This window comes from Lepidochelys olivacea (genome assembly GCF_965140295.1).
Source record: "Lepidochelys olivacea isolate rLepOli2 genome assembly, chromosome: 3".
NCBI classification, from domain to species: domain Eukaryota; kingdom Metazoa; phylum Chordata; order Testudines; family Cheloniidae; genus Lepidochelys; species Lepidochelys olivacea.
The window spans coordinates 180,096,206-180,111,406 of record NC_140413.1 but is presented as its reverse complement, the minus strand read 5'-3'; the positions used below and the strand labels follow the sequence as shown (position 1 = coordinate 180,111,406).

Below are 15,201 nucleotides of genomic sequence, written 5' to 3'. Positions count from 1 at the left end.
CACTCAGTGCAAGAGGCAGCAATAGAACCCAGATCTCCTGACTTGCTGTAGTGAGATATAATTCCAAACATTTCCAGCTACCATATATAAACTGTAGCAAGTAGTCCCATGAATGTGATTTGCCAGGAGATCAACCTTCAAGGCAAATCTTCTTCCATTATCTTGTGGATGAAATTATCTTACATTTATATGGTGCCTTGCATCCCAAAGCACTCTGAAATGTAGTCACCTATGTAAGGAGCAAAATCTAGAATGTACACTTTTTGTGGAGTACAACATTCAGTACAACTGAATTAAGAGACTTGAATATGCTTTTCAACAATCTCTTTAATTTCTTCAATACTTCAAGACTGTTAATGACTCATTTTCTCTATTACTAGATGGTGTTGGGGTTTGGGTGCACATCAAGAGGTTTTACTTGTTTAGTACACTTTCTAGAGATTGATCAGTTGATTCAAGATAGAACGACACAGTATTCTACATATTGTTTTGGAGCACAAAGAAAAATCCCAACAAACGACAGGCCACTTTTGTAGTATCCCGTCTCAGATATTTTATTCTGTGTTTGCAACACAGTATTCTTAATTTTTTTTTAATGCAGTAATAAGCAATGAATAGCTAATTATGTTAACATTAATTTAAGGCCTTGTCTACATTACAAAGTTTTGTCGGCAAAAGTTATGCCGCTTTAATTAAAGCCACTGTTTCATGTCCACACTAGCTCCTTGTGATGGCGGAGTGCATCCACACTAGCAGCTCTTGCTTTGACAGAGAGCAGTGCAATGTGATAGCTATCCCACTATGCAACCGGCTGGGACTTTGGGAAGAGTCTGCATTGCCTCATGGGGTAGGTACAGCATCACATGATGCAGGTTTCTCAATCCCATCGTTCCCTTCCTGGGGCATCCTAGTAGATTGTCAGCTGCTTTTTCAACTGAAGTGTATAGGGGGAGGGAGAGGAGAGTGGTGTGTCTGGGGCAGGGGAAGACAGCAGGCTGACCGACCTATCCTGAGGCAGGAGGAGGGGGACATCCCTCCCCCACATCAGCCCCTGGCTCTGCTCGGCACAGCAGTCTCTTCCGAAGCAACCCGTTCTGCCTGCCTGCCCATGGTTCTGTGATTCCCTCAGTTCTCCCACAGCTTCCTCAGATGCCGGGAGCGGCATCCTGAGCAGCTCTGTGAGCTCTCCGTCCTGAGGAACATCAAAGCAGCATAGAAGTCCTCTCCTTCCCCGGCCCACCCCCGCCTTGCTCCCTGCAGCAGCAGTCTGCCAACCGGCCGCTGTGTTCCTAGCGCAAGGCAGAACAGGAGCTTTCCAATTATTTGCTCTTTGTTCCCCAAGCGGAGCAGCATGCTCAGCTGTCAGATACTTCCTGGAGCTTTGAAAGTGAAGGGGCACATGCCTGCTGGACAGCAGATATCAAAACAGTGAGCAGAGCAGTCACAGCCAGCATTGTGGGATATTGGGGGAAGCCAGTTCTGTCGACAAAACAAACAGCAGTGTCTACACTGATGCTTTGTCACTTTAACTTTGCCACAAAAGGTTTTATGTTGAGGTGATTTTGTTTTGCCGCCAAAAGTAGCTAAAAACCTAAAAATACATTCAGCACTACAGAATTTTTTTTTGGAAAAAAAGCCTATTCACACAAAAATGAAATTTCAGATGACCTATAACTGTGAATTTGACTGATCAGTTTCAACTGGGGAAAACTTTTTCAGCAAAGAGAGAGAGTCTGTCCTTTGACACCTTTACCCCAGTGGTTAGGGCCAGGGCCAACCTTAGCATGGGCGATTGCTCAAGGTGCCGCGGTAGGGGGGCTGCCAAGAGAGTGTCACAATAACAGCCTCCTGCCACCCTGATCCTCACAGCCGCAGCCCACGGTCCACCTCCAGCCTCACTCTGGCCCTAACCCCTGCGCCACCTGCATCTTCTCTCCATCCTGCCTCCTCCCCAGCTCCTCCCCCAGCTCTGGTCCGCCCCCATCCTCCGCTCCGCCTGTACCCCTGCTTTGCCCCCCATCCCTTGCTCTACCTGCACCTCCACTCCACATCCTCGCCACACTCCCAGCTCTGCCTCCAGCCCCGGTCCAACCCCGTCCCATGCTCCACTCCCAGCTTCGCCTCCAGCCCTGATCCACATGCACCTCCACTCCACCGCCAGTCGAGCTCCATCCCTCACCCAGCTCCATCCCCCAGTCTCACTCAGGGTGTCATTTAGGTAACACAGGCCCTGATTAAGGCACTTGGCTGGTATGTGAAAGACCCAGGCCTGAACCCCTAATTCTGGAGCAGGGACTGGAACAAAGATTTGCCCCCTTAATGGCCCCACCTCACCTGAGCATCCTAACCACCACGCTATGGGACTGTTCTTAATCTCTCCCGCTGAAGTTCTTCCAGTTTATAGAAACACTTAAATATTCACTGGGAAGAGAGAGCGCAACTCTATAGCATGATGATTAAGGCACTCACCTAGGAGGTAGGAGCTGTGGATTTAATTCCCTCCTCTGAATCAGGCACATCTACAGCTACAAAGTGTAACAGCTTCAACAAGAAAAAATAAAAGCAACACACCTATAGCTTGGTGGTTAGGATGCTCATCTGAGACATTTGTAGAATCTGAGTTCAAATCCCTGCTCCAGAGTGGGGATTCAAACCTGGATCTCCCACATCCCAGGCTGTGCCCAAACCACTGGGCTATAGCTTCTAAAGAAACACCCTCTGACCCATGAAGTTTGCAGGCCCAAAATGGACTTTTCCAAATTCTAAATTATTTTCAGAACCAAACTGAATATTTTCCCCTGACTTTTCCACTTTCTAGCTGAACTGAAAAATCACCCAGCACTATTCAGCACATTATTTTTCTTTGACATTTTAAAATGCTGTTTACTCTGAAAAGTGAAACTGACACCTTCTAATTCATATTTGCTCTGTGTATCCAGAGTTATTTCTGTTTATTTTAAAAACAAATAAGTCAGTGCTTATTTTAGTATTACTGAACCAACACAGCTAAGATTTGGCAACCTAGATTTTATCCTGCCCTGCACATCAATGGCAATGTCTAAAGCTATGCATGAATGTATATATTTATGGAAAAGTTCAAGGCTATGGGTTTGTGCAGGTGTCATGGAGTATAATCAGCAAACTATGTAGTTGCCTAAGTATAAATGAAGTAATAATCTGGTCTGCAGAAGAGGAGGTTACTCACCTGTGCAGTAACTGATGTTCTTCGAGATGAGTGTCCCTGTGGGTGCTCCACTGTAGGTGTCGATGAGCCCCTGCGCCGTTGTTCAGAGATTTTTACAGCAGTACCCGTATCGGCTGCGCATGCGCAAAGCCTGCCTCACACATACCAGTCTTGTCTTAATATTGCGCATGCGCGGCCGAACTCCTCAGTTCCTTCTCTATAATGGAGGCCGCCCCAGCTCCAAAGTAGAGGGGAGGAGGGTGGGGAGTGGAGCACCTACAGGGACACTCATCTTGAAGAATGCCAGTTACTGCACAGGTGAGTGTTCTCCTCTTCTTCTTCGAGAGGTGTCCCTGTGGGTGCTCCAAAGTAGGTATCTCTCAAGGAGGTAGGGACTTTGAATCTGGAAGGAATGCAGTAGATAGAACAGCTCTGCCCACACATGTATTGGTGATGGGTCCCTGTGTAAGAGCATAATGTTTTGCAAATGTATTTTCAGAAGCCCAAATGGCAGCTCTGGAAATGTCGTTACGGGGGACGTTACGTAGAAAAGCCACTGAGGCTGCCAGGGATTTGGTGGAGTGAGTCCTGATAAAAGTAGGGGGAGTCACATTCTGTAATTGATAGCAGAGACAAATGCAACTCGAGATTCTGTTGGAAAGTCTGTGGTTAGAGATAGATGAGCCCTTAGAGCGCTCTGCAATGGGGACGAATAGCTTGTTGGAATGCCTGAAGGTTTTAGTCCTGTCCAAGTAGAAGGACAAAGCTCTGCGCACGTCTAAAGTGAGCATCGTAGATTCAAAGGAATTTGCATGTGCTTATGGAAAAAGGTAGGGAGATGGATAGGCTCATTGACATGGAAAGATGAGTGCACTTTCGGTAGAATTCTGGGGAGTAAGCATAGGGTGACTTTGTGCTTAAAAAATATGGTGCATGGCAGATCTGCCATGAGTGCTGCAATTTCTCCTGTGCGTCTCGCAGAGGTAATTGCTACTAGAAATGCAGTTTTCATAGAGAGATGTAGGAGGGAACATGTGGCTAATGGTTCAAATGGTTTTTGGGTTAGGCATGTTAAGGCTAGGAGAAAGTTCCAAGGTGGATTAGGCAGATTGCTGTCTGGGTATAGGGTTCCTTAAGAAATCGCTTAGTAATTGGGTGAGCAAAGATAGGCCTATCATCGATGGCATCATGGAACATTGTAACTGCAGCCAAGTGGACTTTGATGGAACTCAGGGAGAGTCCAGAGAGTTTAATCTCTAACAGATAGTCAAGGATTAACGGGAGAAGCACGGAAAAAAGGAGCGGTTTCTGTGGCAGCCCACGGGTATGTAAATCTTGTCCAGTTAGGAAGGTAGGTGGTGTGTGTACAATTTGTTGTGCTATGAGGGAGTATATTTCAAACCTTCTCCCAGCAAGTTCACTCTGCATGAGAGAGCCATGAAGGAGCCAAACCCTGAGGTGTAACATGGTTAAACTGGGGTGGAGTAGACCATGTTCTTGGGACAAGAGATTTGGGCGGAGAGGTAGTGGGATGGGTGCGGAAAGCGCCATCTTGGCAAGAAAAGGGTACCATGCCTGTCTGGGCCATGTAGGGGTGATCATTATGACCCTGGCTTGGTCTGTTCGTATTTTGATCAGTACTTTGTGTACGAGTGGTATCGGGGAAATGCATACGTTAGGTTGGTGTTCCATGGGAACATGAATGCATCCCCCGAGGAGTGTTTGCCTAGTTCATGAATGCATCCCCCGAGGAGTGTTTGCCTAGAACAAAGCCTTGGGCATTTCTTGTTTGCTGCAGTTGTGAAAAGGTCTGTGGTTGGGTATCCCCATGTATGAAATATGTCTAATACTATATCCTTGTTTAGTTCCCATTCATGGTCTATGGGAAATCTTCAGCTGAGGTAATCTGCGGTGGAATTGAGAGAGCCAAGTAAGTATGCAGCTGATATTTAGACATTGTGCTTCTGTAGAAAGTGAGTGGGATCGCCCCACCCCCACCCCCTGCCTGTTTACATAGAACATGCAGGCAATGTTGTCAGTCCTTATCCTGACATGTTGGTTTTGTCTGAAGGGGAGAAATTGGCGGCAGACCTTGAGTATCATTCAGAGTTCTAGACGTTGATGTGAAGGGACTTCTCGGCAGGAGACAAAAGCCCCTGGGCAGTGTATTAGGGCATGTGTGCTCCCTATCCCGTAAGGGATGCGTCTGTAGTTATGATAACCGGCGGGGCGTCCTGTAGAAAGGGGACCCCAGAGCAAAGGTTGTGGGGCAATGTCCACCAGTGGAGGGAGTCCTTCACTGTGGGAGGTATGTGTAAAGGGTTGTTCAGACCATGGACATTTGGTCTGTAGACAGTGGTCATCCAACTTTGGAAACATCCCATGAAGAGGCGAGCATTCCCGACTACAGAAGTGCATGTGGCCTAGGAGCTGTAGGCAATCTTGTGCAGTCACATGTGGACTGTTGTACACCTTGCTAACCAAAAGGTTGATGATGTTGAGAAGGTGGAGTGGGAGAGATGCTATTCTTTTGCGTGAGTCGAAATGTGCTCCTATGAACTCCAGTTGTGGGGTGGGAGTGAGCGTAGATTTTCTTTGTTCATTCGCAGGCCAAGAGTATGGAAACATTGGACTGTCCATTGTGTGGACTGAATGGCTTCTTGGAGGGTCCTGGCTTTGAAAAGGCAGTTGTCGAGGTAAGTAAAAATTATGATTCCCTAGCTTCTGAGATTAACTGTTACGACTGCGAGGAGTTTGGAAAAGACACGAGGCGCAGTTGAGAGACCGAAAGGTAGGACCCTGTATTGGTAGTGTTGCGAGCTCAGAACGAAGAGGACAAAAAGTCTGTGGGCAGGATGTATGGAACATAAGCACCCTGCAGGTCGGAGGCTGAAAACCAATCTCCCTGCTTCGGTGCTGGAATTGTGGTTGCAAGAGTCACCATTTTGAATTTTTTTTTTTTTAAAAAGGGTTGAACTTATCTAGTAACTAGAGTGCTAAACTAAGGGGAAAAAGGATGTAGAATGGGTAAGAGAAAAAGTTTTAACAAGTATGCTGTAGGTCCAACTCTGGCCAGGGATGGTAGAGAAGGAACTAAGGAGTTCGGCCGCGCATGCGCACTATTAAGACAAGACTGGTATGTGAGGCAGGCGCCGCACATGCGCGGCCGATACGGGTGCTGCTGTAACCGTCTCCGAACAGCGGCACACCGACACCTACAGTGGAGCACCCAGAGGGACACCCCTCGAAGAAGAATCTTCATTACTGCTGATGATTCAGAATATGGAAAGAACACAGCTTGACTTTCAGATCTTGGACTGAGTTTACAGGGCTGGAAGTTAAAAAAAATATGTTTTTTCTTGCATACTGAGCACATTTAAATCTGAAAATCATTGAGACCCAATAAACTTGGGATTCCACAATACTACTTGAAGAGACAGAGTCCTGTGGCACCTTATAGTCTAACAGACGTATTGGAGTATAAGCTTTTGTGGGTGAATACCCACTTCATCAGATGCATGCATGCATCCGATAAAGTGGGTATTCACCCACGAAAGCTTATGCTCCAATACGTCGGTCTATAAGGTACCACAGGACTCTTTGCCGCTTTTACAGATCCAGACTAACACGGCTACCCTTCTGATATTTAAAGAGAGTCACTTTTCAGAGTAGAAATGAATTTTTAAGGTAGCACGTGAAAGTTAGTTTTTAAGTAATATGCTGAAAGACCTTCAACCTGGCCATTCAGTTGATGAGCACATGCTGATTAAACAGCTGGAACTGATTCCTTTACTTTTGCAAACCACTTAAAATGTTATATACACACCTTTTCAAATGTCCAGTGTTTAGAGCCTCTTATCAGACCAGCTATAATTTCAGCTACACATCGCTGGGTACTTTCATGAGAGTCTGCTACCAGATGTTCCAAGTGGGGCTTTAGAACTGGCAAGAAGGCATCATCAAAGTTTCTGAATATGCCCTGTTAAACAAGATTACACTTAAAAATGTTTCACTTAAAATATTTTTAACCTTTAACATTGCATGCAATTTATATTAATATTCCAGGCTGATAAGAGCAGCAGTTTGTATTGCTACTGTCACTGAAAAAGTAGTAATGTTAATTCTGTATGGAATGTTCCTTTTCCTATTTATTGTCCTAAACACCTCAGAATTGGATCCACCTACTGCTGTAGGAGATACAATATACAAATATGGGTAGTACACATACATGTTGCATCATTTTCAGTTGCACAAGTTTTTAATTATTTAACCAAATTTATATATATTAACATAGTGTTATTAGTCTTAACTATATTTTCTCCGTAAGAGACATAGGAGATTGAGAAACAAATTTAAAGTTTAAATATATAGTTAGGTAATGTTTCTCATATGTTCAAAATAGAATTATCCCCAAATGTATATACCCTCTCTATATCACCACTATAAGGGAAAAATATATTTGGAGAATTCAAAAGACAGTATAATGAAGTTAGTCATAGTGGTGCTTAGGGCATACCTTCTCTCAACATTTAACAACAGCGATAGCTTGAGTCACTGAATGCAATGCTTTTCACACTGATTTGATAATTATCTATATAAGGCAATTAATTTATCCATAAAAATCTAGTTACCTTGAAAAGGCAAAATCTGCGAGGATTAAATTTGTCTTTTCCTTTTCTGTCTTCTAGAGATAGAAACTTTATTAACTGCTCAACAAATTTTGGATCGGAAAAGCGATCATATATGATTTGTTCTGCCTGTAAAAGAAAACAGTGATAAGCCTTAGTTTAAATTCAAGGTGCTTAGCTACCACAAGAGTCTCATCTGGGGGGTAAAGATCTTTCCAAGTCCTAATTCTTATTTTTTTCTACTTTTGCCAAAAAAGGAATCCAAATCATGCCCACAGTCTCCATTTTCCCCAAACAAGCATTAGGTCAACATCTTAGTACCCAGAGGTTTTTAGTCCTATAGTGATGTTGGGCCATCTTTCCTTCCACTAATATAATGCTTTCAAAGCGGCCATTTCCAATGGCACTTACTATGGACACCAGCTCTGTACTCATGATTACTCTCCTGATCACTTCAAAATCTTTATCATCATTTCACGAACCACTCATTAGAGAAACTATGAAGCACTGACACGGTCACATTTTTAAGCAAAATGTATCCCAACTAATCTGAAAATTGGGTCCCTTGTATAGCAATTTTCCATAGTATTTTTTAAAATTTATTTTGGTTTCACACTTTCAGTCATTTCTCATTTTCATTCTTTCCCCTCATACACGCTCCAATTCAGTAAGGCACTTGAAAATACCCTTACCTTTAAGCATGTGAGTCCAAATTAAATCAATTTTAACTCACATGTTTAAAATTATGTCCACGCATTGCATACACCTGGAAGTCAAATTCTGTATTCCTATTTTATATGCCTCTACAAATCCAGGCCATGCCTGACTGGAAAGGATTAAAATGTCTCAGAAATATTTTTTTTCATAATGTATCTACGGCTGTGAACCCACTACATAATTCTAGGCGCACTTACTTTTTTTTTTTTTTTTTTTTTAAAATAGGCACCAACACCACCTATGGTAGAATATTAAAAATCTAAATAAAATGACAATGTCATCAGTAATTCAATCAAGCCTTTGCATTCCAAGGAAACTCCACCAGTCCACACCAGCATCAGCAAGTACATCAAACACCACAATGCGGCAGAGGCATCAAAAGCAACTGATTGACTTTCAGATCTATCTGATCTTTGCTCTACATCAGGAGGCGATCGACCACCAAAACTAGCAGACTGGAAGGATCAAGATGATAGTACTGCAAGTTAGTTCTAGGACTCTCACTAACCTTTCTCAAAAGAGGAAGATTAGAGATGATGCAACAGCTGCAAAAATATATATTTGGTTACATGAATTAAAAACAAATTGTAAGGCTTATTTAGCATGATAACGAAAGACTAAGAAACGTTAGTTTCAGATAAAAGTAATGATTGTGAAAGGGCTGGACTGATAGCGTCTGAGGCAGAAATCCTGTTTATTCACAGAACTGGAATAGCAGGCCTTCCCCACACCATGTTGCCATTATGCATCAATCCTGTTCTGGAAGAGCCACCTTTAGGGTAGAAAGTTTAGTGTCTGTACTCACCTCCTTGTTGACACTATCAACTACAATCAGCAAAATTGGTAATTAGTAGGGCTGTCAAATGATTAAAAATATTAATCACAATTAATTGTGAGATTAAAATAAACCATGATTAATTGCAGTTTTAATTTCACTATTAAACAATAATAGAATGAGCTCATGCTCAAATAAATTGGTTAGTCTCTAAGGTGCCACAAGTACTCCTTTTCTTTTTGCGAATACAGACTAACACAGCTGTTACTCTGAAACCAATAATAGAATATCACTTAAATATTTCTGGATTGGGGAAAGTGTGTGTGTGTTGGGGGGAAGTGTGAGACCCAGAGTAGGTGTGTGTTGGGGGAGTGTGTATGTGTGTGAGAGACAAACTGCGTATGTGTGAGAGACAGTGTGTGTGTGTGTGTTGGGGAAGTGAGTATGTTCAGCGCACTGTCTCTTTAAGCAGAGCACTCCCCAGCCTGAACACTTGTTCAGACTGCAGCAGCCGCAGGTGGCTCCCGCTCCTGACCCAGAGGCAGCAGCAAACAGGCTCCCTGTCACTCCACCCTAGCTTAGCAGAGACTGGGTACATGGGGAGGAAGATGGGAACCCCAACATTAGCCCCCAGCCCACTCTGCACAGCAGAGAGGAGGGTACCGGTGCTGAGCACCTTGGGTGTGCGGAGTAGAAGCAGCAGTGGCTGCAGAGCAGAGCAGTGGGTGGAGGAAGAGCACTCCTGCTCCAGAGGTGCCCCTGGTGCCCTGGCCCAGCCTGCCCACCCCTAAGGCCAGCAGCAGCAGCAGCCAAGCTTCCCATGTTCCCTGACCCCAGATCAGCAGCAAATGGGTACACAGGGACACCCAGACATCAGCTCTGCACAGCAGGCAGAAGGCAGGCTCCCGGTCTGGAGCAGCTTGGCCAGGGGCAGCTCCATGGGGGAGAGAAGGAGGAGGTGGGAGCAGCAGTGGAGCAGGGCGGCAGGGGGAGAAGGCAGGCAGCGGCACCCCCCTAAGCACAGCGCCCTGGTGTGTGATTAATGCATTAATTTATTTTGAGTTAATTGTATGCATTCACTATGATTGACAGCCCTAGTAATTAGCCATTCAATGTGGCCATCAACTTATTTCAAACATTATCTTGATGATTGTTCCGTGCTCTAATGACTTAAAAGTCACAAATAATCTGTGCCAGTCTTGAATCAGAACAATCCAGACTCTCAAAAAAAAAAAAGGAAAAAAAAAAGAAATCCTAGCATGCTTACCTCTACCAACTCCTCTCTCCTCCTCCCAAGCTTTGGTTGTTGCTCAGCAGAAGCATAAACTACCATATTTCTAAATGTTAGAGGAAATATATATTAGCATTACTTCCAAAATAAATGAAAGAACAAAAAACAATTCTGCTAATTCTCGACATTCTATATACTGATATTAAATTAAATCTGTGGACTCGAACACCAAAATCTAAAGCAAATTTCTAATATCTTAAACATTTTTGAAACCTTCTTCTCTCTTGCCTCCACTATTTGGGGTTGGTGACACTTATAGCCTTCTTCCAAAACACATGATTGTAAACCAGGCTGTTGTGCAGACTGATCTCTTTGACATCTGCTGATATCCAGCCAATGTAAAGAGTCTTTGGTCTCCCCTTTGGATCTCTTCAATCCATAATCACTGCAAGAGCCATCCTACTTTTTTAACACTCTGGTACCTGTTGGATATGCCCATACCAATGTATAATAGCCTCCCTAAACTTGTCTTCAATTGGAGCAACACACATTAGGCCACTTGCAACCTCGTTCTGATCTCTATCTTGAAGTGCCCAACCATCTGACCATCCTGACATCTTCATTTCCGTGATGGAGAGCATACTGATTTATCTTCTTGTGACTGGTTAAGTTTCTCTTCTCTACATTAAGATGGGTCAAATACAGTTTTATAAACTTTAATGACATTTTTTGTCACAGAGAACTGGGGGTCAGCTCCCACCATTTGCACCATACAACTTTAGTGTAATGCTGGGCATCACTCATGAGGGCACTATCGTCAACAAAAAGTAATCCTAGGTATTTAAATTGTTTTATTCTTCTAATCTCTCTGCCTGCAATATCCTCTATGTTGAGTCCTTTTCCCTCATTCATCATATCCTCAGTCTTACCGACATTGACGCTAAGCCCCGCCTGCTCAAAACTATGCTGCCACTGTTCAAAACTGGCTTGCCAGGTTTCACAATCTTCTGTACATATTACTATGTCATCAGCAAACATCATGTTCCAAAGCGGTTCCCTTTGTATATTCTCATCAAGTCCATAACAACTGCAAATAAAAAGGGGCTCAATGCTGATGCGCAGTGTAGGCCAATGTTTACTGGAAATTCTCTATGGTAGCCCCATTTAGTTTTGACTACGGTAATCACTTCATCATACATATCCTGGTTTAGATGGACATAAAACTTTCTGGCACACCTCTGTCACAAACTTTACTCTAATCAGACGAATGTATGCCTTCTTCGAGTCCACAAAGATCAAACCCAGTTGCTGTCTCTTTTCTCTGAACTTCTCCATGAGGATTAACAGAGCAAATATGTCACTAATTGTGTTCCTTCCCAGCATGAATCCATACTGACCCTTTCACATTTCAACCATTCCATATACACGCTTTTCAGTAATCTTCTCCTATACTTTCATAGCATGTGACAAAAGCTTAATTTGATGACAATCATAAACACTTCTCAAACCTAGCGTTAAAAAAGGGCATCATTGGGGAAAATTTAGTCCCCCAATATTTTTTTAATGATTGATTGTAAAACAAGCTTTTACAAAATCCAAGACCAACAGATGCAATTCCAACAGAAATAGTTAAAAAAAAAATATTCCCCACGATGTTTGCAGCACACAAAAAGCTCACATCACAATTGGCTGGAAACTTGATTTGCAATAAACATGGAAATGGAGACTATTTTCATTGTCCAAGCCAGGAGAAGTGCAAAAGGTAAACAAGTAGCACAAATAAGAAGGAAAATAGATTTTTAAAATTTTCAGTTTTAATTATAGTTAAGAAAATTAAAAATATTATTTTTGACCCAATAGTGTCCCTTTAACTTCAACAGTATTAGTCAAACTTTCTGTTTTTCTTACACAATTTTGCCCACAATGCACATAATTTAACAGTACTCACTGAGGCCAGGTATAGTATCCCCAGTGTGTTTTCTCCACAAAACAACACGACTCCCAAGCTTGTTTAGTCTTTGGTAAACTTTCACAATCGAAATGTAGCCACTGGTTATCAGGTCTGTCACCAGCCTGAATGCTGGAAGGCTTGGGGACGCCACCTATTTTTAAAGATGTATTAATGTTATATCAGATTTGTTCACAAGCCCATATTTGTTAACATACCCACACAGTTATAATTTACTATCAGCTTTTTCATGAGAGAGCCATTTCAAGAAAAGAGAGTTGCCTTTTCTGTAACTAGGGTTCTTCGAGATGTGTTGTTCACGTCTATTCCACAATAGGTGTGCACGCTCGCCACGTGCACCGGTGCCGGAAGTTTTTCCCCTAGCAGTACCCATGGGGGGAGTGCCCCAGAGACTCCTGGAGTGGCACCTCCATGGCGCGGTAAAAGGGGAGCTGCATGCTCCCCCCACCCTCAGTTCCTTCTTGCCAGACAACTCCGACAGAAGGGAAGGAGGGTGGGATGTGGAATATACATGAGCAACACATCTCGAAGAACACGAGTTACGGAAAAGGTAACTGTCTTTTCTTCTTCAAGTGATTGTTCATGTGTATTCCACAATAGGTGATTCCAAGCTATATCTGTTGGAGGTGGGTAGCAGTTCACAAGTTCTCGGGATAGAGTACCGCCCTGATGAACCTGGCATCATTCCTGGCCTGGGAGACAATTGCATAGTGCGTGGTGAATGTGTGAACTGAAGACTACATGGTGGCCCTACAAATGTCCTGGATGGGGACATGGGTCACAAAGGCAGCCGACGAGGCCTGCGCCCGAGTTGAGTGTGCCCTCACAATGGGCAGTGGTGGAACCTCTGCCAGCTCATAACAGGAACGGATGCACAAAGCCATCCACTTAGAAAGCCACTGAGTGGAAATCGGATGACCCTTTGTGTGCTCAGCCGAGGCGACGAACAGTTGCAAAGACTTTCTGAACGGCTTGGTCTGCTTGAGGTAGAAAGCCAGAGCTTGCCTCATGTCAAGCATGTGGAGACGGCGTTCCTCACTAGTTGCATGAGGCTTGGGGCAGAGGACTGGCAGAAAAATGTCCTGACCCATGTGATAGGCGGAGACCACCTTTGGGAGGAACGCAGGGTGTGGGCAGAGCTGGACCTTGTCTTTATGAAAGACTGTATACGGCGGTTTGGAGGTTAGGGCCGTGAGCTCCGAGACCCTCCTGGCCGACGTGATAGCTACCAGGAAGGCCACCTTCCACGAGAGGTGAGACCAGGAACAAGTGGCCAGTGGTTCAAACAGGGCCCCCGTGAGATGAGCCAGCAGCAGGTTTAGGTCCCACTGTGCAACCAGGGGCTTAGAATATGGGTAGAGATGGTCCAAACCCTTAAGGAACTGGCTGGTCATAGCATGGGAAAACACCGTGTGCCCTTGCACTGGGGGATGAAAGGCTGATATGGCCGCCAAGTGTACCCTGACTGATGAGGGCGCCAGTCCCTGGACCCTCAGGTGGAAGAGGTAATCAAGGATAAGCTGGATTGGGGTGGCCATCGGGGAAACACCCTGGTCTGCCGCCCACCTCAAAAACCGAGACCACTTTGCCACATAGGAGCTGCGAGTGGAGGGCTGTCTACTTTCGAGGAGGACGCATTGAACCTGTTCTGAGAAGGCTCTTTCCTCGCCACCTAACCACTGAGAAGCCACGCCGTGAGCTGAAGCGTTGCTAGATTGGGATGGAGGAGACGGCCCTGGTCCTCAGAGAGCAGGTCCGGGCGGAGCGGCAACTGCCATCATGGAGCTACCGCCAGCCCCGAGAGGGTCCCGTACCAGTGTTGCCTGGGCCACGCCGGGGCAATGAGAAGGACCCTGGCTTTGTCTGTCTTTATTTTCTCCAGGGCCCTGCTGATCAGAGGGAACGGGGGAAAGGCGTAGAGGAGCTGGCCTGACCAGGACAGGGTAAAGGCATCGGAGATAGCGCCCCTCCCTAGGCCCCCCCAGAGCAGAACCGGGGGGCATCGTCGGTTCTGCCAGGTCGCAAATAGGTCCACCTGGGGAGTACCCCACCTTCAGAAGAGCTGGTGAGCCACTTCTGGGTGTAGAGACCACTCGTGCTGAGAGGAAAAATCCCTGCTCAAGCGATCCACCCTCACATTCCAGGCGTCCGGCAGGTGGAAGGCTTTTAGGTAGATGTCATAGGCTATACAGAAGTCCCATAGACTAAGGGCTTCGTAGCAGAGGACAGAGGATCGGGCCCCGCCTTGCCTGTTGATATAGAACATCGAGGCTGTGTTGTCTGTGAGGACCCTGACTACCTTGCCCTCCAGGTGCAAGCAGAAGGCCATACACGCCAGTTGCACAGCCCTGAGTTCCTTGATGTTTATATGAAGGGGTAGGTCTTGTAGAGACCACAGGCCTTGGGTCTGAAAGTTCCCCACATGGGCCCCCCAACCCAGGTCCAACGTGTCGGACACCAGTTCCAATGATGGGGCCCTGTCCCTGAACGGGACCCCTTGGAGCATGTTATTTGGGGAGGACCACCACCGCAGGGGAGGTGATCTCCAAGTTTGGCACGGTGAGGACTTTGTCCATTCTGTCCGTGGCCTGGGAGAACTGCGAGGTCACCCACAGCTGGAGAGGCCTCATTCGGAGTCTGGCGTGACGGAACACATATGTGCACACAGACATGTGACCCAGCAGTTGCGGGCAAGCC

General features: G+C 45.2%; 1 protein-coding gene and 1 long non-coding RNA gene across 4 annotated transcripts in view; one reads left to right on the top strand and one right to left on the bottom strand.

Moving 5' to 3' along the window:
- Positions 1-15,201, bottom strand: part of PSME4 (proteasome activator subunit 4) — a 212,208-nt gene that overhangs the window by 51,381 nt on the left and 145,626 nt on the right. Inside the window, exons 33-36 of the mRNA XM_084622260.1 lie at positions 12,484-12,637; positions 10,572-10,641; positions 7,816-7,941; positions 7,011-7,163 (exon numbers count right to left, since the gene is read on the bottom strand). Coding sequence (XP_084478386.1) covers positions 7,011-7,163; positions 7,816-7,941; positions 10,572-10,641; positions 12,484-12,637 — 503 coding nt within the window. The remainder of the gene's footprint in view (positions 1-7,010; positions 7,164-7,815; positions 7,942-10,571; positions 10,642-12,483; positions 12,638-15,201) is intronic.
- On the top strand, positions 4,451-9,522 carry LOC311517424. Of its 3 annotated transcripts, none has more exons than XR_014710689.1 (4): positions 4,451-4,508; positions 5,050-5,114; positions 5,794-5,880; positions 8,755-9,522. It is a non-coding gene; the product is annotated as an uncharacterized lncRNA (long non-coding RNA). The 3 variants fall into 3 exon arrangements; XR_014710690.1 differs by having other exon boundaries at positions 4,460-4,535; XR_014710691.1 differs by lacking the exon at positions 4,451-4,508 and adding an exon at positions 4,570-4,642.